The following is a 21071-nucleotide window of genomic DNA, read 5'->3' on the forward strand; positions in this document are numbered from 1 at the left end:
TGCATCGTAGCAAGCGCTGCGCCTAGCGAGGACTTCATCACACTTGAACCATTGCGATAATCCTTGAGGGCCTGCAGCATTCCCTGCCGGGTGTCTTCACAAAAGGAGTAGCACGGCTCGTTGTGACAAGTCTTTTTGCGAATTTGGAATATGTGGGCCAGGAGTAGGCACCGTTGATACGCTGAACTCGTCTCGGTAGAACAAATGGACTGCTGTGTTTAAATTGAGCGGGGTTGAGTACTGCGCATTGTAGCATGGCCGCGACATACTTCTTAGGGCTTCGAAATTTCTGGAGGTTGGGACGATAATAGTTTGGCGGTTAGTTCAGGGAAGTAATCGTTTGGGAGGGGAGAACGTTGGTCTTCTACTGGTGGAACGAAGCAAAGTCATAAAGAATTAGTGTAACTACCATGGAAAGTGGTGTGAAATAGTTCGCGTAAGTCACCTTGTTGGGTAGTAGGGCCACTTAACGGTCTGTAAGCTAATGCGAAGCTGGGTTGCTGCATTGTTGTGGGCAAGCCGAATAAAATATGGAGGCTGGGAGGCTGTATAGTGATGTTGACATTGTTACAGTATCTTACGCCGTGGATGTTACCACTCTTCTGGACAGGCTCCGACTCTGACGTGAAAGTACTCCATAACTGTTAAATACTTCTGAATCGTTAACGAAGTGGCATTTTCCATCTCATATCATCTATAATTATTGGACGAGCCTTTCTCAAGATGTGTCTTGTCCATCGACCCCCACCTTCCTCTTTCCTCAAAAGGCAATCATAGATGATATTCCCCCCACTTTCGAGCAATAACAACCTCGAGAAATGGTAGCCAACCTTTAACTTATAGCCTTATAACCTTCCAACTTGCCTGTATTAGTCACTTACCTTCATGAGACAGAATCTGGAATGAGATGTCACCACCGCTTCCATTCGTACGGTTAGCAAGCCGGAGGAGATTTGCTAATCCCTCCCAAGAGCCTGACTCTGCAGCACTTCCAATGGAATTTTGGGTGTGGTATAATGAGAAAGAAAGGCCCAGCTCTCCGTAGGGTCTTCTGGATGAGGAATTGGCGGACAAGGGTTTACAGATTCTGGTTTGCCCGATGGCGTGTACTCGTTGCAGTATCGTGGCATCATGGGGATTTGATTTTTGAACAATTCTACAGTATCTCCCTGATTATCAAATGGAATGATCATCGAACCAGCCTCAGTCTTACCTTTTCCTGTTTAGGAGTGATGGGCTTTGCGCCTGTATGGGCGCTTGTTCCATCATCTAGAAGCACTGCTAGGACTCCTATTCGTACTAAGCCCCCAATAAAGCCTAAGTCAAGCATGGGTAGGAATACATACAGCAGAATTCAGCGAATTTCCCAAGACACCAAGCTCCTCCCATACAAATACAAAGGCGATCTTCCTCCGCTCTCGGACTTGACGAGAGCAACGGTAATCTATAAAGATGAAGCCTGACGCTCAACGTCCCATCTTCAGCCCGTTGATATATAGAAGCCAGAGAAAATCTCATTTCTGCCGTGGGGAAAAAGGGCACTTCATCAACCGGGTCTCTCACACACTCTCTATGGAAAAGAACGAGTTCACACTAACTTACCTACTTGCTTATCCACACACGCCGCCTTCCCCTGTCGTTTCACACAATGCGACTAGATACTACTGGAAATATATATAGTAGCAGGTTTCATGATATAACTGCATAGATAGGCAAGACAAAGACGAGTCTCTTGACAGGCTACCGGTGATGAAAATCAAACATTCAAGAGATGACCATAAAATATGAATTTCACGCATTATAACCTGCGAATCCAAGCTAGCCCATGAGCAGGTAAGAATTAGCAAAAGTACCAAACGAACACAGGGTCAATGCGATTCACACTCAACGATTAGGCCCCCAGCTTCAACGTCTTTAACGCAACCCGCTATCCCCGTCAATGCAGTAAGATCCAAGGACAGAGACATGCCACTCAAATGCATACACGGGTTCACACTGTGGGCTAATATTTCTTGGCTGAGTACAATTCCACTTGGAACAGAAGTGCAGGAATACGGTGGAACAGGGATGGGGCTGAGTACAATGTAAGGTGCGACAAATGTCAGCTTCACAGTATAGGCTTTGTCGGTTCATAGTGGATCCACACAGTATCTACTTCGGTGCGACGAGGGAAGGGCGAAAATTGATACTTCACATGCTTTTCAAGCATTACGCGAGGAAGGCTTACCGGTAGTGTAGGACTACAAGAGCCAGCGTAGGTAAGGCGAGTCTTTACTTCAGCATAAGCGTCCATCGAGAGAGCACTAAAGCTATATAAGCTGGCATGCGGCGCCTGCCTGTTGGACTCTTCGAACTGGAATACAATCAGTCACGATATCTCCACTATATCAGGTGTATATAGTTTGCCTCTCGCTCGATACAGGAAGCCTATTCATTTCGGTTATTACTACACGTCAGACGAACATCACTTCGAAGGACTCTCGCACACTTCAAGTTCTCTAAGGTTCTACCAATCATGTCGGAATCTTCTACACCTTTACGACAGTCAAGTCCGCTTGGGATGCACCGAAAGACCCAAGGCAAAAAGCAAACAGCTAAGGATCAGTCAAAGTCTATGTCACCGATGACACCACCTACGGTGGAGGCTCAGTACGGAGGCAATGACAAGTCTGGCGTCCTACAAGTATTCCCGTCCGCTTGGTTGCCATATCTACAGCTGGTTCGCCTTTGGCCTCCAGCCGCTCTTCTGCTCATTTTCTTCCCGCATGCTTTTGGCATCCTGCATGCGGCAATAGAAACCCAGGCACCAGCGGGGTACGTCCTGCGAACCAGCATTACAATTTTTGGGGGTTGCTTCTTCTTCTCCAACGCAGCTCACACATGGAATGATTTGATCGACGCACCCTTGGACGCCCAAGTGGAACGGACCCGCAAAAGACCCATTCCTCGTGGTTCCATCACACCTAAAGCAGCCATTCTCTTCGGCGCCACACAGGTGCTAAGTTCTGTCATCTTTCTCGCATGCATGCCGTTAGGACTATGGACTTCCGGTTTATACGCCTTACCTAACATCATCAGTACGACCTACTACCCGTTCGCTAAGCGGCATACTCGGTTCCCACAGCTCGTACTCGGGTTTTGCCTCGCATGGGGTGTGGTCATGGGGGAGCTGGCTATGGGAGTGCAGCCCTTAGCTTACTTCCCGGACGCAGCCGGTGTCACTGTCGACGCTTCGGCCATCTTCCTCGTAACGGGAACTGCTTTGTGGGTCCTCATCTATGACACCATTTACGCACATCAGGACCTCCAAGCCGATCTGAAAGTTGGTATCAAGAGTTTAGCAGTGCTGTTGCAAGATCGTACCAAAGCGGTGTTGTGGCCCGTCCTGCTGCTTATGACCGGCCTTCTGGTGGAAGCTGGCCGAGCGAGTGGGCTGGGGACATCGTATCACCTATTTACCGTGGGCGGGGCCAGTTTGTCTCTCGGTCTGATGGTGTGGTGTGTAGATCTGCAGGATAGTCGGAGCTGTTGGTGGTGGTTTAGCAACGGCTTCTGGTGGACTGGAGGGACTATCATGGTCGGGCTGCTGGTGGAATATTCCATACAGGTCAGATTTTAGCTTCCTGTAATGTTGATGTAAATCCCGCTCAGGGTCCGATGCATGTTCGGTGCGGGCCGCCAAGAGCAGGCATCATTTCGTCTGTACACTTGAATGACTCTAGTACAGTTAGATAATGGGTACAATGGTATAAGTTGTGGGTGGTCTTGGTTCCTGTTTTGTAACGTTCAACGATACAACATAGGAATAGGCAGAGATGGCATCTGAAGATCAGGCTTCCTTTGTAATACTATGTCGAGCTTTGAAGCCCCAGTCTTTCCATGTATCTTACCATAATCGTTCGTAATGAGGCAACGCTCTTACGGTCCATGTGTCGTGTGACGGCTTCTGCCACCAGCTGGGCTGCAGCGGTCATCGTTTCTCTGCTTTAGCCAGCCACTGAGATAGAAAAGACCCACAGATCATACTCCCTCACTTTCTGGTGCATTATGATGAGGGGTCTTTGCGCCGTTAGCTGTTCTGGGACGTCCATCCGAGCGCTAGCGAAAGGATGCACGGGGATCTTGTGAGTGTTGCGTTATGTGCTGCTTATTCGGAGCCCCTCAGACTAGACTTGACCCCAATCATACATGTGCCTCGGCATGCCATGAAAAAGTTCCAGATTTGCTCAGCCTTGCGGCACCTCTATCTTGGCTTGACAGCAATAGCTGCCTGAATCATCCTCCACGCCAAGATGGAAAACCCACTTTGTAAAATCACGTTGGTGGAATGCTCAAGGTGTACCTACCTCTTGAATTGGTGTCGCACTTTCTATTCCCCCTTTGTCTGGTTCCAGTAATCCCTGGAGCGCCAATTTACCTGTGCGCTTGTTTCATTAGCTATCTAGATTTTATCTCGTGGCTCATCATCTTTAGCCGTAGATCCAGCATCGTAATAATCAGCTGGAAGTTCACGTGCCACCATAAAGCCACCGCATGTCATCTTGCCCATTGCCGTGTCTTCTTCCGGTATATCCGGTGTCAAAGCCGCAGATGCCAATGAAGAAAAGGGTTCGGGTGGGGGCCGTTTAAGGGTTGTGTGCTGCCGGAGGACCTTTTCCGACCTTTCTTAGTCTAAATTCATTGTTGAATATGCTCCCTAGCAGTGATGTCGCAAATCAGTGGGGAGGTCTAGTCGATCAGACGAATGGGGTCGATGAGATTAACCCGTATCTTGCGGTTTCTCCACTCCCCCACTGGACCTTGTTCTAGTGAGGATAGGGTCTTGCTTTGGAGTGATTAGACATGTGGAGCGGGAGGATCGTGTGTAGGGTATTCTTCTGGGTTCTTATTCGTCAGGTCGAGTAGACTAACACTTGGCACGATTAGAAAGTCTGAGAGAAGTTGAAGTATGCTTCAGCCAAATAAGGGAGACTCGATGCCGGAAAGTCGTTAAGGCGATAGCCTCGGGCTCTCTTGGCTGGGTAGAATGTCTTTGCTGAGCCTAGTTATAACTAATCCCATGTTACTCCCCAAAGAATCGGTGTAGGTGCAATATCTCTGAATTACGTGACTCTTTGAAATGACTAATTACAAATGCAATGAAACAAAACACACCTTTTTAAGGTACATCTATCACGATAAAAGTATGATATCAAGTGATGAATTTGCTCCTTGAATAAGTAAAGTATATAGTACATACATTGTCACACATCATATTCAATCCCTCTTCTTCTCCTTCGTAGCAAACCGCCTTTGGAATAGAGATTTATTCATCCGATCGCACGCCAGATGCCAATCACTGTCCCGGGTCCATTTGCGATGGTAAGGCTGATACCCAAGTAAACCTCCCAGCCAACGGCCGAGGGTAATCCCCATCCCCACGGCTATAACAGATCCGAAGGGCACCCACTCCGGTAGAGATAGATAGGAGCCCCCAGCATCGAACATCTGCCAGTATAGAAAGAATCGACACAGTTAGCCAAAGGATAGCACAACCTCAATAAAAGGGCACATCTGAGGGAACACACTCACCGACATAACCTGCAGAATATCGACGCTCTTCCCCACAACTACAGTTTCCTCCTGATATCCGTACCAGTTCATGAAAAAGAGCATATCAAGCTTGAATGTTTCGGGAGTATCTTGCCCGGATAACATAAATCGTATTATCCCACCACCTCCGATCGTCTCGTCGTCATGGCTACTCTCAAGGAGTGACTGTTGCTGTGGAGGAAACGGAGGCGGATACAACCGATGATTCACCCATGGACGAATGCAGAATCGCCCACTCTGGGAGGTCAGTGTGTACTGTTGATTCCCAACATCCACGCACAGCTCTCCTTCCAGGACTTCTATATACTCTTCCTGATGTGGATGAAAATGTTTTGGGGGCTTGATATTCTTAAGGAATGAAGGCCACTTGTCGAGGTGGAAGGTGATTTCGAAGGCGAAGACGTAGGGTGGGATGTACCGCTCCTGAGTTATGATTGCTCCATTGAAGCTGTGACGTCTTGATTAGAAATATTGCATGGGATGGAGCGAATGAAAAAGTGTGTACGTACCCTTTTTGGATGGAAGAATCGGAAAGGAGTCCAGTCGAGGTCATGATGGTGAAGTGTCCTTGTGCTCGGCTTACTAGCTTGATAATAGAAAGGTGTGCGAAAGAGGTATCATGAGGACATGCTGGCATTTGGTCTGTTAGTTATATGTGGCATACTAATGAGGAGACAAGTATAATAGTAATCTGAATAGGGGCGGGAACCAAGGATGGAAGTAAACAGCCTGTAAGCAGCTAGTGTTCAAAACAGACTTGACTAGTGGGTATGAAATCATAATTCTGAAATATATTCACATGCAGCTGCTGACAGTCGTTAGAGACTGGTTATAAGACGGAAGTAAGCACTAGGCGGATGGATAATAGTGTTCCAATTCAGCGTCCAATGTGTAAATCCCGCAGAAGAAACGCATCACGCAATGCTTCTTGGCTGAAAGACTCGATGCATGCCAGTTTTCTTACGAATCAAAATGCTAATTTTCGAATGTTAAAGTAAAGATTGCGGCTGAGCTTATCAAGAGCTCTGATTGGTGACTGCAAAATATCATGCGCATAGCAAGCTTGAGAGGCTTGTAGGCATCGCAGAGTTTGAAACGCTACATTGGCCGGCTCTTGAAGACATAGGGAGAATTTTCGTCCCAACCTCATAGGTATCTAGCAGTGTAGGGATGTGAAAAAAGAGGCAAGGAGCTTTATTCTGGGTAGGGAAGATTGCAGTGGCACATCGCACACTTTCTACGAAGACATACTTTCCATCATGCCAGCCCACTCCCCTGAGTTGCGGCCGTGGTCTTCCTGACACAGTAAGTAGTTGCCGCTGTTGCGTCTACAGCAGCACATCGCCATCTCTCACTTCATCCGATGCAAGAGCCCAGAATGAGCGGCCTACATATCGGCACAGATCCCCCTGTGGTGAGCTCATACATTCCACAAATTGGTATTTGTCTTGCGGGTTAGATGGTGTATCGGATGTAGTATCATGGATGCTGTTAAGATAATGGAATACTTGGGATGAAGCCAAGTAAAAATATATGTCAACGGGGCACTCGCGCGGATAAACCATCGCGTCGTCCAGCAAGTCGGATGCTTTTGACGGGCATGGGAATATAACATACTGGGGTTGCTCCGATGCCTATCGTTGTTGGCTGAATTGTGCGGGGCATACTATTATTAACTACCCAGTCACTTGTATGTGAGGACGTTGAAAAGAAAATTGCCAACGCATGATGCTGGCCCGCGGAGTGAAATGTTTCTGAGCTTGGGCTGATTGGCGGTGATGTGCTGATAGACATATTCGGGATTCAGCCGGTGACATTAGCAGCAAGCGGGGTATTTCTCCCCTCACATTTTACCTGCCCAAACCTATATTGAAAGACGGTTAATAGTGTCCGTAAATATCATACACTTCGTGGCGTGCAGGGGAGGTAACGGAAGGGCGAGTGTGACAGATGGCTAGAGTGCCTGCGTACTATGTTCAGATCTCAGAGCTATCGAGACTAATCGTGATGGGGATCAAGCCAAGGAGAACTTAGATATGACCAGGTGCGAGAGATCCCCATAATTAGTATATATTCAGCCCATTAGAGGTACTAGTAGGTGCTTGCATGAGTCACAGTATCAATATAAATTACTGTTTACACGCTTGCATCTGTTCTTCCTGTTGGTGCCTTTTACAGTCTATAAGACGGGAATTCACCAAAGTAGCTACATACCAAGCAGTACGTATATGCAAAGGAAATAATGTGCTTAGATTGAAGTTCACCAATGACGAATCACTGTCTTCATTATAGGCTGATGCCCCTCCCCCCAGGGTCTTGCTGGATTTGCTTCCTCCGAGAAATCTATGATCGACAATGAACAATTCTCTTGTCATTTAAATGCCCAACGGAAGCATCCTAAATGGCTTACTATTACTTTCTCGGTATACAAATGCGGACAAAGATAGAAAGAGAAACTGCGGGCCTCATCAGTCAAGTTCGTGCCGTCTTGATGACGCGCCTTTGAGAAGCCCAGACACAATTGGGGCTTTGCCGTCTAGATAGAACTAAGTAATTGTCGCGAACCTAGTAGTTAACCAAATCTGTATGTAGTACATTCACAAGGCATCCTGTCATTGTGACGGTAGGTGGACGCCTACACTGCATGTGGCAGGACCCATACTCCTGTGGAACAATAACATTTCCACCCTCTGAACCAGCAACCTGACTTCAAAGCCATAACTTCATCTGTTGTCAACGGACTTCCTATTTCCCACCACAAGTGGCAGAAGCGAGACACACATCCCATATTTCTCCTCGTTCATCACGCGATTTTCAAAACTCAACATGGGTGATTGGGAAGTTCTCAAAGAACTTATGCCCGCTCTTCATGCTCATCTAAATTGCGTACTTGCACTACGAGGTACGTCATCAGCACTCATTCCTCAGCCACCAAAATGGCCCATCTGATGAGTTCACAGACATGGAGATTGAAAAAAGCAAGTGGAGGCGCTGAATAAAGCCGCGGCTGAAGTACCCCCAATGAATCCGTAATTCGAGTATGGGGTCTGGAGTGCAACACGCAGCACCACCTTGAGAATGGGCATAAGCAGAGAAGCATAGGAAACCCGCTTTTATTGCATTGCGTTATTTCGAAGTGATTTTGTTCCGTTCGCGCTTCTCTCGGTCATAATCCTTTTCTGTGCAGGTTATGCCTCTAGATAATGTATCTCAACAACATGCCACATAAGGTTACTCACCCACATCGCTGTCACAACCTACCTCATTTCTACCGTCATATGCTCCTTCCACGCTTGAAAGCACTACTTAATGTTTTGCTCCCCCGACGTTGTATCTACTGGGTACACTACATTAGTTCATGATACTTTCCTCTGCCATACATTGTTGCCAAACCAGTAGTAAACTAGCTTCCGTATATAGCCCACCTCTGAAAGAGCTGACCCAAATACGCCTTCCCGAATGATTGTATCACTGTGCTATAAGTTTCCTTACCCCCTGTGCTAATTTCTCCTAGCTTTCATCTCTCACCACCTCCCACTGGTCTTCTAATACATCTGTCTGTAATATTGTCTTGGAATGAGTTTACGGAAGCAGCTGCAGTTATACTTGTCATAATTCTTATCCTGTCCATCTATACATTCATTCGCCAAATCTGGGAAATGATAAAGTCTCGGGGGCAAGCCAGAGACGGCCGACAATTCCCCTCTCAGCCATCAGCCGCAAATCTCTTCGTCGCCGATCCGTCAACCGCCTTCAATACTACCGCCAATTCATCCGGAGCCAGAAATTAGGCTCGACCCTTCGTTCAATCAAGATATCTTGGGAGAAACAAATCGGACTGGGTGATATCAGGAGAGAAATTTGATGTGCCATGAGGGTGCTCGCATTCCTTTGGCTTGGGAAACTGCTTCATGCGTTATGCGGTCGGTGGCGGCGGAGACGAGGACCAGGGGCACTGGCGATGAGTCCACCCTTCTACGTAGGGTCGGTGACAAGTAGACTTCGGGTGAAGCTAAGATAGACTTAAGTATCTTTCAAAGTAATGTAAGCATCTTACAGTGTCTTTGATTCCCAGTCTTTTCAAACCGTTGTCATTTCAAGAGTAATATTGGGAAAGACGCTCCAGAGGTAGTCGAACCATTATGTTGTTACTAGACAAGTTGGAGGGGTCTTGTATCCAGAACCGTCGCTTGCAATATCCCTGGAAGAGAATCTTATGTGATAAGAGCCTTGATATCATGCTTTAAAGCGAATTTATGTTGTTTCTGAGCGTGGTCCCGTAGCAAAAGCGCTTCAGGAAGAACGCTTATATTAGTCTGAGCGATCTCGACCACGATATTACTGATACATCGCAATTTTGGCTGCGATCCTGGGACTGTCCTGGCTGTTATATGGCATTGACTAACAATAGTACTTTATCGAACCAACCCCGCACGGAAAGCTGAAGATAAGAAGCCGGTCGAGACGACTCGGCTACTCTTATACTTTAGCGGCCGTGGCAGCATATCTGGACGCACGCCGCGCCTAAACTTACTGTTAGTGTCCTTCCGGAAGGTCGGTGCGAGAGTCGGTCGGCCCTGCCCGGTTAATCCTTACCTTCACGGAAGCGGGAGGCGGAACTTGATGTCACGGAGGAGCAGCATCGCCTAAACCTAACCTTTGGGGAATGCTTCGGGACATTCCAAGACTCTCTCCGCTTATCACCACCCATGTTGTTGCAGGATTGACTCGCTAAGTTATTTAAGTGAGACTATATCTCACACGTCTTGTTCCCATCTAAAAATTTCCGACCCCTCAATTCAAGATCGTTACCAATTCACCCTTAGCGATGTCGGTTCCCCACCCCTTTGACCCTTTGACTCCAAGAGAAATTGCAAAGGTATGCATGAAAACAAAATTATGCTTAAGGGTTGCTTCTGAGAGTTCATTTTCCAGGCTGCAGCTATTGTACGCCATGCATTTCCCGGACAAACCCCAAATTTTCGAGTGATTACTCTGAAGGAACCCCCAAAGGCAGATATGGTTCCCTTTTTGGAGCAAGTTCATAACGGAGAGAGTGCACCGAAAAGGCCTGCGAGAGTTGCTCGTGTCCAAGTAGTCCTTCCCGGGGACTCTTCCGCAAATCAATTCATTGAGCTCCTAGTCGACCTCGAGGACTCTACGATCCTTAAGAAGGAACATCTGATCGGGAAGCATCCATACATTGACTCTGATTATATGAAAGCTGCTGAGAAGGCGTGCATGTCGGATCCAAAAGTTCAGGAAGAAATTGCTCACCTACAACTGCCGGATGGTGCTACTGTTGTTGTGGAGTCGTGGGCATATGCCACAGATGGCACCAAGGACATGTCGCAACGGACTACCATGGTAAGTATATATCATCATAACCGAAAGGTAGGGGCTAAATGTTGACATCATGCATAGTGCTGGTTTTACATGCGCTTGGTGGATGATGCCGATGCGAATTACTACGCCTATCCACTCGATCTCTGCGCGGAGGTATCAGAGGACTTGAAAGTCACCAAGATGTATCAACTTCCTTCTGGTCCAGACGATCGCATTCACGACAAGCCAAAGCCATTCGATCGCCGCAAAATCCACGGCGCGGAGATAGAATACAGCCCTGGCCTGAGAGCTTCCGCAAGGACAACTACAAAGCCATACCAAGTGGTACAGCCGGAGGGTCCCTCATTCAAGACTCATGGAAACCATTTAGAATGGGAAAAATGGTCCATGCACATTGGTTTCAACTACCGAGAAGGTCTCACTCTTCATGACATTCGCTACGATGGCCGAAGCCTCTTCTACCGCTTGTCCCTTGCAGAGATGTTTGTGCCGTATGGCGACCCTCGGGCTCCTTACCCTCGCAAGGGGGCATTTGATCTTGGCAATGACGGGGCGGGCATCAATGCCAACAACCTCCGTCTGGGCTGTGACTGCCTCGGTCATATCAAGTACTTTGATGGCTGGCACACGACTACTACAGGAGACCCACTGAAGCTTCCGAACGTAATCTGCTGTCATGAGGAAGATGACGGCATTTTATGGAAACACACAAACTACCGGACCAGGAATGCGGTGGTGACGCGCTCCCGGATCTTGGTCCTGCAAACCATCATCACCGTTAGCAATTACGAGTACATCTTCGCTTTCCAGTTCGGCCAGGATGCATCAATTCATTACGAAGTACGTGCTACTGGAATCCTTTCGACGGCTCCGATTGATATTGGCCACAAAGTGCCGTGGGGTACCATTGTCGCGCCCGGCGTCCTAGCCCCCTACCATCAGCATTTATTCTCCCTGCGCATGGATCCCGCAATCGACGGCCACGACAATTCCTTACAGGTCGAAGAATCACATGCCATACCTGTGGACGTACGAGACTTTGATCATACCGGTAAATCTCAAGCCCAGATTGACACATATAACAATCCTTTCGGCGTCGGGTACGTCACGCACTCTTCCATCGTGGAGAAAGAAGGCGGCTTGGACCTTGATTTCACCAAGAACCGCACCTTCAAAATCATTAACGAGAATGTCATCAATCCGGTTACCGGAACACCCGTAGGCTTCAAGCTGCTTCCCGCCTATAGTCAGATGCTGCTCGCACACCCGGATTCATACCATGCCAGGCGCTCAGAGTTCGGACAGCACGCCGTCTGGGTTACGCGGTACACTGAGGAAGAACACTTCCCATCAGGCCGTCACACTATGCAGTCACTAGGCGGTGATGGGATTGCTTCAGCTATTGCCAAGCGAGCTGAAACTGAGCATTCCTCGGTGCGGAATAAGGATATTGTCATCTGGCACACTTTCGGATCGACCCACAACCCCCGAATCGAAGACTGGCCCGTCATGCCGTCGGACAAGATGGTTGTTGGTCTCAAACCTGTCAATTTCTTCACCGGTAATCCTGGTCTTGACGTTGCAATGTCGACACAGGAGAGCAACCGGAGTGTTCTGGTTGATGGAGGGGATGATGTTGACTCCAGGTCGGGTTGTTGCAATCTGTAGTATCTTGATTTATATAGATAGGTAGACGCTACCTCCACAGCTGCCTCCACACCAAACCCCGCTCATGCTATCCCTCTGCCTACCTTAGTTGAATCCAGCAAAACCTTGAACACCTGCTATTTGTTCATGTCTCTGCCCGAGGCCAGTAAAACCTACTTCAGGCAGCACACTGCTACCTCAGGCATGATGAGAAAGCTTCGTTCAATCAATTAGTTTATGAAGATATGAATTAGGTCTTTGCCAGGACAAAAAAAAAGGTCTTACCTTATAGGGCAGGCGGCAGGTAAAATGAGGGCGTGACATGAGCAGAGGCTGTTGTGGCGGTAACGTCTCCCTATATATAGATGCTATGAATCGCCCTTGGTCGACAACTATTTGTCATAATATTCCCAACCAATTACATCTTCCAAAAGCCCCCCCGATATTTTCCACGACGCAGTGATGACTCTATACTAACACTCTACAAAGATCCGTTCTTCCTTCCCTTGCCACGACCTTCAAAACTCCAATCAATCTGCGTCGCCATCCTCACCTTCACCCCCAACTCATTTGCAAAGGCACGAACTAGCCCAGGATTCTGCTGAAACCAGCGCCCAGCTAGCACAGCATCAATACCAGATTGCACAACCTCTTCAGCAAGCTTGCCCGTCTTGATCCCTCCAACAGCCGTGACCAGAAGCCTGTCACCAACCGCTTGCTTGACCTCATGCGCCAAATGCACCTGATACGCAGGACCGGGTCTAATAGCAATTGCAGACTTGGAATGAACCCCACCTGAACTGACATCGATCAAATCGACCCCATGATCAGCCAAAATAGGAGCAAGCCGAACAGATTGCTCAACCGTCCAACTCTCCGGAAATTCCTTCTTCAAACCCTCGTCAAACTCAAACCAGTCCGTCGCACTGATTCGCACAAGCAGAGGCATTGTATCAGGGATTGCATCCCTGATGGCATCGCACACTTCCAGCAATACCCTAATCCGATTCTCAAAGCTTCCTCCATACCGATCTGTTCGATGATTACTAACAGGACTCAGAAACTGATGCAGAAGGTATCCATGCGCCGAATGAACCTCGATCGCATCAAATCCCGCCCTGACAGCCCGCTTAGCAGCCTCTCCGAAATCATTAACCAGTTCCTTAACCTCCTCTTCACTCAAAGCCCGAGGAACTGAATTAACCCCCTCTTCATGCGCAATCGCCGAAGGCCCTACAATCTCATCCGGCCATCCACCAACCTCCTTCACAGCCATTGCATTGGCGCTCAGCCAGGGAGCAACTGCGCTAGCCTTACGGCTGGCGTGAGCTAATTGGATGGCAATCTTCTGGCTCTGACTGTGGGCGAATTCAGTGATACGCTTGAGAGGCTCGATCTGCCCGTCTTCGTAGAGCCCAAGATCTTGAGGCGTGATTCGGCCTACTTTCTGCACTGCGGTTGATTCCATGATTGCGAGTCCGGGGCCGCGTTGCAGGATCCCGCCTAGATGGGTGAGATGCCAGTCGGTGGCGTAGCCATCTTTTGCGGAGTATTGGCAGAGAGGGGCGAGGAAGAGGCGGTTTGGGAGGGTGAGGGCGCGGATGGTGATGGGGGTGAAGAGCTTGGTTGAGCCCTCTAGTTGGGTTCCTGCGGGTGGGGTTTGAGCTGGTGTGTAGTAGGAGATTCCTTTGGCCGGGGGGTTGTCAATTGGGGTTTGGGGGGTGGTCATGATTGAGGTTAGGGCTTGCGGGGATATAGTTGGTGGCGAAGGGTGCTGTTTAGAGTTGCCTGTTGATTTTTAGGGTTATAAACTGAAGTAACTCGATTCATTTACTATATTGCTATACGCCCAAGCTTACGCTGGACACGGTCAAAATTCCCTTATAGCTGTTCTTCTTGCAGGGATCATTGGCCGTGATTATAAATCCATGGATTAATAATGCGTGATCACGCCATGGGAAACTAACTTGCTTGCATGGGCTACTTGGATGATGTAACTGGGTCATTATTGAGCCCGGCACTAGTAGTTAAGCGGCATATACTAGTTGGGATCTGCAGTAAATATTACGTTCTACTTTGCCTATGCCCAATGTCTCTAATTTGAAACACTGTGACGAATGGGGCACTTGGATCTTATGTCTCGTTACATTCCTGGCATATGGGCTCCGAAGCCTTCCTGGCTGCACTTTAATGTGGCTGCGTGAGTAACATTATCTGAGACGACATCTTTCGAGGAAAATGCTCCAGGTTATAGGCATTTCGATTGCATGGAAAAGTAATGTTTGACTGCTATTGTATTTATGCCACCAAGCTGATACGGCACGGATATCCGTCCACTGGATGAGTGCCGGCTTTCTCAGACTGATATGCTCTTTCTCCGTGTAACAGCTTAGGCTTCTTGTTCTGGAACCCTACAGATTCAGCAATCTGATCAAACCAGCCCCTTTGTTTCGCCTTCATTGCGTCCCATTCATCGTATGCTGGCTTGATCTCAAATGTCCGGGCGGTCATCACTAGGACTGTCCGCATCTCGTTGTATACAAGAGTCTGACCAATGCAGTTGCGAGGCCCTTGCTCAAACGGGCGATATGCGGCTGGATCGGGATATAGTTCGTGGTCTGCATCCACCAGCCACCGTTCGGGGAGGAACTCTCTTGCTCGTGGCCATACCCTTGGGTTGAGATGTACCGCCTGGTGTAAGACGGAAACGCTGAGATCATCCGCCAAGGGATAGCGATTGCCGTGCCTATCGGTCAGTGACAAACCATCGATGCCTTGACGCATAGTACTTGCGGGGGTATAGAGCCGAAGAGTTTCTTTGATGACTGCCATGGTATATGGACATTTGTTCAGCAGTGAAGGCTGTTCGCAGAGTAGCTGCACCGCAGCGGAAGGATCTGGTCCGAATATGCGGTCATGTTCTTCCCGGACTTGGGTCAAAGCTTCAGGGTGCTTGGACAAGAGGTGATACACATAGGCGATACTGCTTGACGTGGTATCAGTTCCAGCGAAGAGGAACAGTCGAATCTGATATGTTACATTTTTTGTAAAGTCGTCATCTAACTCGGTTGCCTCAGAGATCTCTTCATTCTTATTCTCTAGGTATGCCTCCAAGGCTAGAGTGAGGATCGATTTGGCACGCTTGGAACGGGTTGATACATCCCGTTTTACGTGCTTGATCTCGGAAAATCGGTCATTCAGTGCTTTACGAATCCATTTGTCCGCGACGCGGCCATAGTATCCCTGAATTAAAGGGCGTAGTGGGTTTGCCCGTACGCGGGGATCCCAGAACGAATGCCATTTGGTGATTTGACCAAGAGCGGTTGCAATGACGTTGTCAGAATTTTGATGGTCAACGTCGGCATCACTGCTCAGGTTAGCAGGTGGCCCAGAAATTGCAGGAGGATAAACTAACAGGGTCACTTTGAGGATTACATCCATAGTTAATCTGGTGGTCAGATCATCCAAGGCAAACATCTCTCCAGAATCGGCTTTTTCGCGTAGTTTATCGCAAAAGACACTAACTGATTTGATAACTTCAGGCAGAAGATCCTGCATGCTACCTGCACTGAACCCCGGGTTGAAGATTGATCTCCAAGGCTTCCACTCAGCGTTCCCTACAGAAATCATACTAGGCCCGCCTGTGATCGGTCGCATGAACCGGTCGTGTATAACTGTTTTGGGGAGGTTAAATTTAGTGGTAACCTGTGACGCTGCTTCCGGATAGAACACTATGTACTGTGCGGGGGACATGGGCCAGACATCCAATAGGAAGATCTCTGTGTCGGTGTATTCCCAAGCCAACTCTTGCGTCGCAAGTATAACGTTGGCATCGGGGGGCAAACGGTTGAGATACCCCGACAGGACAAACATGTGACCAGTTAGCCAGTTCCATCCTGGTGGCATTGCCTAAACAAAATGTCAATCACACAAGCATCTCAGTGAAGGTGAAGTTTCTAGTTACTATGCCTTGTTTGCGGAGCTGGTTGATTTTGGACCGGTGTTGGTAAAGCGCATGGAGTCCATATGCGACAGCGCTTACAACAACCGGTAAGCAAATGGTCAGCAACAGGTTGATGAAAGCCATTGGTGCAGACTTGATGTCCCTCGCTTCCACCAAGGCAGAAACGGAGGAAGCAGTTTGTTTACTTTAGTGATGGAGTGTTGGAGGGGATCTCGGGCAGGAGGCGGTGAGATTAGGCGGGCAGTTGCCTAAAAGGGTAACCGGGTAACACTCCAACATCTTCCCAGCCTCAGTCGCTGGTATGGTGTGCAGACAACAACAATGCTTATAATAGCATCGTGCGGAGCCTCAAGTGTCCTGAGAGCCCTTGCGGAGGATATCACAGCATAAGCCAGAGGCTGTGTCTGGAATGATGTCCAGATAAGCCCGATTCAAAACCACCGCTGGTCTGCTCGAATGCGCAGTTCCCCACTACAAATAGTGACTGATGATGTAAAGAATCATCTTGTCAGTTGTCTCGCTGCATTATCCCTTGCTTGTATCATACCAGAGCACGGCCGCAGTTCCTCGACCTTACTCAGCACCTCCGGCTTGATGCCCCGTGTGGATCTCCTCCAGTGGTGGATGCATATGGCGAAGCAGCAAAATTGATGGCATTGGTCGAGACGAGTATGTAGATCTGAACGGAGCCCCCAATCTACTGTTAAGGCTGTACGTTAAGACATGGCGGTTACTATTCAAAGCTCCGAGCGACGCTGCTTGTGAAGAGGGATATGCCGATAAACACTGTATAGATAGTGAGGTGAAGAGGGTCTTTGAACATAAGCAGGAATCTATTTCCTGCTATCCTTCAAGTGAACTTATATATCAAATCGTCTGGTTAACTACGGAGGTCTTTGGTGGTCATGATACTTGGACAGGGATGACGCTAGTCAGGCGCGGAAGGGATATCTCTTCCCACCCACTGATGGCAGGCACGCGCAAGAGGCTGAGCTACATGGCTGTTGACTAGCACGCGTCCAAACTGTTGAGAACTGGAACAAAATTTATCAACCCCATTATCAACTTCAATATCGCTCATTCAAAGTCCTCAGCGCTGGCTGGGAATCGAGGCCGAGTTTCCCAAGGGAGACTAAGAATCTGAAGGCAACTTGAGCCCCTTGCTTCTTCTGGGAGGCATTGTCAACTTCCTGAGGTCGATCAAATGCAGTCAGCATAAATTATGTAGGAGGAGATCCAGTGCGCCGCCCAAGTCCCCGCACATCCAACCCAGACAATTCGTGCAACCACAGAGTCTGACAGCCCGTCTCTACATAAAGCGGTGGTCCCGTCTGTGAGGTGCGTCAAGAATTGCACCTGCACCTCTAAAGGCTATGCCTCACTCATCCCGGAAACCTGCAAGATGGACAGCGCAGCGCTGAATATCACTTCCAGTCAAGCTTCTCAGACCCCGCCGGCCATAGGTGATATCGGTCGGATTACCCAGCGGCAATATGGCGTAAGGCTAGTCCAAGCATAATTATCCGAAAGTATAACTCTAACGAAAGATCTATGATTACCAGATAGCAGTTGGCGTTTTCTTTGCGTTAGCATCACTGTCGTTCTTTGGTCGCATCTTCATCCGACTCTTCACTCGACGACGCCTCTATTTGGACGATGCTTTCCTTAGCTTTGCTTTTACCACACTGTTGATAGGAACAGTACTGGGCTTTCTCCGCGCATACACCATCTACTTTCAGATGGCAGCATTGGAAGGAAATGTTGGCGCAGTCCTCTTTCTCGCCTCGCATTTAAATGAACATGCCAAAGACTATGGCTTCAACATCGCCTTTATAGTTCTTCTCTGGACCACAGTTTTTGCTGTCAAATGGTGCTACCTGGCATTCTTCCAGCCCCTCCTGGTGGGAATGTCACGCTGGTTTATTATTTATTACCGTTTCACTGTCGGGCTGTCTGTTATCTCGTGGATCTTGAGCGCCTTCGTCGCTCCGATCGTTCCTTGCCCGTACACAGGAATGAAGGCAATTTGTAAGCACCTCTGGTCAGCGATAGGCTCCTCCACTAACTATGTAAAGCCAAATGCTTTCCCACTTTACCAGTCCCAAACAGCACGGTTCTTGCAATGATTTGGCTTCCACCAATTCTGGATGCGGTCACTGATCTGATGAGTATGTCACCTAACCAAACAAAGACTAGCTATAACTGACCTTGCCCAGTAATTAGTATTCCAATCCGGTTGCTCTATAAGGTCCAATTGCGAACCTTGACAAAACTGGGACTTGGATGCTTCCTGTGTCTCTCGATCTTCATGTGCACGTGCTCCATCATTCGCACTGCAGGCACATGGTATCACGGGCTTCTCGACTACCCATGGCAGGTATTCTGGCTGCATTTGGAGGGATGTATCGGAGTCACCATGGGATCTATCACCGTCTACCGGTCCACTTTGATCGGATCAAGTGAGGTTTCAACCGCATTCAAGAGATACTTTACCCGGATCAAGGACGCGGTTTTGGGGTCGTCAAGTGGCACAGCACAAGCGCCACCAACAGAGGAAAACAAGACTCGGACACGTCAATTTGGACTGCCGTCCATTCCACAAGCAACTATTACGGGGTTGCGCACGTGGTTCGGTTTCTCCAGGAGGGATCCTGCCGCTTCCAACGATGCCTCCGGGATCACTAGCTTTAACAGCGATATCGATTACCATACTTTGTTGAAAGCCCCCAAGGCAGCGGCGAGTCACCCTCAATGAGTCTTAAGCTTGATTGTTGCAATTTCTTCTCCAGACAGAGGGCAGGACGACACTCGAATGTATTTGATCAATCTAGATCTCAAGATGATGGTTGGGTGGTAGGTAGGAGGCGGTGGTGGTCAGAGACCACGTAGACAGAGGTGGCGAAGGATCAAGCGATCCCTGGCTACAGCGCAAGTCTCAACACAGTATTACTGGGATCGGAGTTAAGATGTGCCTTTCCATATATGATATACGCGGGGATAGGATATCTCCAGCACAACAATAAGACGAAGTGAAGGATGGATCGACCGCGGCAAACACCCGGCTTAAGTCCGCGGACATTGGGTGCCGCTTTGGGCTTAGTGGCTGACAGCCGTAATATATAGGATCATCAGGAACTTGTATTAAGAGAACTAGACAGCCTGCTTCTGCTTTACAAATAACACCTTTCGATTCAGAGAATCTGAAGTCTTTCTCTGACATTACTATCTTACCCACAATGGCGTCAAAAGACCTCCCTCCTTCGACCGCTCCCTTCTTTCCCAACGTCTTCTTTTATAACCAATTCTGTGCCAAACCCAATTGGCCACCCGCAACCACAAATCTCTCTGGTCAAGTGGCCATAATCACCGGAGGGAATACTGGCCTGGGATTTGAGTGTGCATTTCAGCTTCTATCTCTTCAGCTTAGCCACTTGATCCTCGCCGTTCGCTCTCTCGAGAAGGGCGAAGCCGCAGCGGCCAAGCTTCGGGCCGTTAATCCCACGTCAACAATAGATGTCTGGCCACTTGACATGAGCTCATATGACTCCATACAAAGCTTTGCAAAGCGGGTCGAAAACCACCTTTCCCGCCTAGATATCGCTATCCTCAATGCTGGGGTGAGACAAGCCCAGTTCACCACCAATCCAAGCACCGGCCACGAGGAAACCATTCAAGTCAACTATCTCTCCACCATGCTTCTCGCTATCCTCCTCCTTCCAAGCTTGAGGGACAAATCTCCGAAAGGAGTGCCAGGGCGATTAACTATCGTCAGCGCGGCACTATCGCTCCTGCCAAGCTTACCAAATGTGAAGGATGCGCCACTTCTGAAGTTGTTCGATCGTCCAGATACATATGATGCCAATGGCATTTACTGCATGTCGAAGCTTCTCGCTCATGCGTTTCTCTACAAGTTGGTTGAATATGTCGGTGCAGATGATGTGATTGTGAACCTGGCAGATCCGGCCTTCGTCAAGGGCACTGACCTGAGCCGGGATTCGCCTGGCCTTGCGAAGGCTGGGCTAGCGGTGTTTGGGGTTTTGACGGGGAGGACAGTCAAGGTTGGTGCATCGACGTTTATTGATGCTGCCGTGTTGAAGGGGAAGGAGTCGCATGGGTGCTTCCTTATGAGTTGGAAGATTGAACCGTAAGTATTCCCAACTTTCCTTTGAATTTTTCACGTCATGGCTGACACACGTATGTTCAGGTTTAATGCGTCATTGTATACTCCAGAGGGGAAACAATCTATTGAACAGCTGTGGCAGGAGACGATGGATGAACTTGATTTTGCTGGTGTTCGAAGGATACTTGAGACTCTGTAAATTTTTAGAAGGGAGCAAACAAATAAACGCTCAGTCACCTCTTTTAATGCTTGTTTACCAAGCTCGATTCGGACTTGCTATGTCTGCAAAATTATAATGTTGGCAGCAACAGACTGAAATTGGCCCTAGGGATTGATGAAAAATTGGATCGGCAAAGTGCAGAAGAAATCCCCATCTGCAGCCTGTGCTTTATGAGGATCCAT

The 21071-nt window shown here is 48.5% G+C and overlaps 10 protein-coding genes across 10 annotated transcripts; 5 read left to right on the forward strand and 5 right to left on the reverse strand.

Moving 5' to 3' along the window:
- Window positions 1-771: 771 nt before the first annotated feature.
- Window positions 772-1269, reverse strand: An02g10880 (hypothetical protein; the record flags this gene model as incomplete). Its single annotated transcript, XM_059746599.1, has 3 exons — window positions 772-830; window positions 882-1156; window positions 1214-1269. The coding sequence occupies 3 exons, from the start codon at window positions 1267-1269 to the stop codon at window positions 772-774; spliced, it is 390 nt and encodes a 129-aa protein (XP_059605679.1).
- Window positions 1270-2515: 1246 nt separating this feature from the next.
- Window positions 2516-3735, forward strand: An02g10890 (uncharacterized protein; the record flags this gene model as incomplete). The annotated part of the gene is made up of 2 exons (XM_059746600.1): window positions 2516-3493; window positions 3544-3735. The coding sequence occupies 2 exons, from the start codon at window positions 2516-2518 to the stop codon at window positions 3733-3735; spliced, it is 1170 nt and encodes a 389-aa protein (XP_059605680.1).
- Window positions 3736-4906: 1171 nt separating this feature from the next.
- An02g10900 (uncharacterized protein) lies at window positions 4907-6145 on the reverse strand (the record flags this gene model as incomplete). Its single annotated transcript, XM_059746601.1, has 5 exons — window positions 4907-5035; window positions 5155-5169; window positions 5240-5290; window positions 5572-6040; window positions 6102-6145. The coding sequence occupies 5 exons, from the start codon at window positions 6143-6145 to the stop codon at window positions 4907-4909; spliced, it is 708 nt and encodes a 235-aa protein (XP_059605681.1).
- A 3661-nt stretch (window positions 6146-9806) lies between these two features.
- An02g10910 (hypothetical protein) lies at window positions 9807-10303 on the reverse strand (the record flags this gene model as incomplete). The annotated part of the gene is made up of 3 exons (XM_059746602.1): window positions 9807-9933; window positions 10021-10169; window positions 10250-10303. The coding sequence occupies 3 exons, from the start codon at window positions 10301-10303 to the stop codon at window positions 9807-9809; spliced, it is 330 nt and encodes a 109-aa protein (XP_059605682.1).
- Window positions 10304-10420: 117 nt separating this feature from the next.
- Window positions 10421-12606, forward strand: An02g10920 (uncharacterized protein; the record flags this gene model as incomplete). Its single annotated transcript, XM_059746603.1, has 3 exons — window positions 10421-10471; window positions 10528-10959; window positions 11017-12606. The coding sequence occupies 3 exons, from the start codon at window positions 10421-10423 to the stop codon at window positions 12604-12606; spliced, it is 2073 nt and encodes a 690-aa protein (XP_059605683.1).
- Window positions 12607-13066: 460 nt separating this feature from the next.
- An02g10930 (uncharacterized protein) lies at window positions 13067-14314 on the reverse strand (the record flags this gene model as incomplete). Its single annotated transcript, XM_059746604.1, has 1 exon — window positions 13067-14314. The coding sequence occupies one exon, from the start codon at window positions 14312-14314 to the stop codon at window positions 13067-13069; it is 1248 nt and encodes a 415-aa protein (XP_059605684.1).
- A 569-nt stretch (window positions 14315-14883) lies between these two features.
- On the reverse strand, window positions 14884-16672 carry An02g10940 (uncharacterized protein; the record flags this gene model as incomplete). Its single annotated transcript, XM_059746605.1, has 2 exons — window positions 14884-16494; window positions 16628-16672. The coding sequence occupies 2 exons, from the start codon at window positions 16670-16672 to the stop codon at window positions 14884-14886; spliced, it is 1656 nt and encodes a 551-aa protein (XP_059605685.1).
- Window positions 16673-16741: 69 nt separating this feature from the next.
- Window positions 16742-17561, forward strand: An02g10950 (hypothetical protein; the record flags this gene model as incomplete). The annotated part of the gene is made up of 4 exons (XM_059746606.1): window positions 16742-16775; window positions 16862-16949; window positions 17168-17351; window positions 17442-17561. 4 exons carry the CDS (start codon window positions 16742-16744, stop codon window positions 17559-17561), a joined length of 426 nt encoding a protein of 141 aa, XP_059605686.1.
- Window positions 17562-17951: 390 nt separating this feature from the next.
- On the forward strand, window positions 17952-19304 carry An02g10960 (uncharacterized protein; the record flags this gene model as incomplete). Its single annotated transcript, XM_059746607.1, has 4 exons — window positions 17952-18047; window positions 18112-18577; window positions 18625-18717; window positions 18766-19304. 4 exons carry the CDS (start codon window positions 17952-17954, stop codon window positions 19302-19304), a joined length of 1194 nt encoding a protein of 397 aa, XP_059605687.1.
- A 481-nt stretch (window positions 19305-19785) lies between these two features.
- On the forward strand, window positions 19786-20868 carry An02g10970 (uncharacterized protein; the record flags this gene model as incomplete). The annotated part of the gene is made up of 2 exons (XM_001400189.1): window positions 19786-20693; window positions 20754-20868. The coding sequence occupies 2 exons, from the start codon at window positions 19786-19788 to the stop codon at window positions 20866-20868; spliced, it is 1023 nt and encodes a 340-aa protein (XP_001400226.1).
- Between the last annotated feature and the right edge of the window lie 203 nt (window positions 20869-21071).

Source organism: Aspergillus niger (assembly GCF_000002855.4).
Source record: "Aspergillus niger supercontig An02".
NCBI classification, from domain to species: Eukaryota; Fungi; Ascomycota; class Eurotiomycetes; order Eurotiales; family Aspergillaceae; genus Aspergillus; species Aspergillus niger.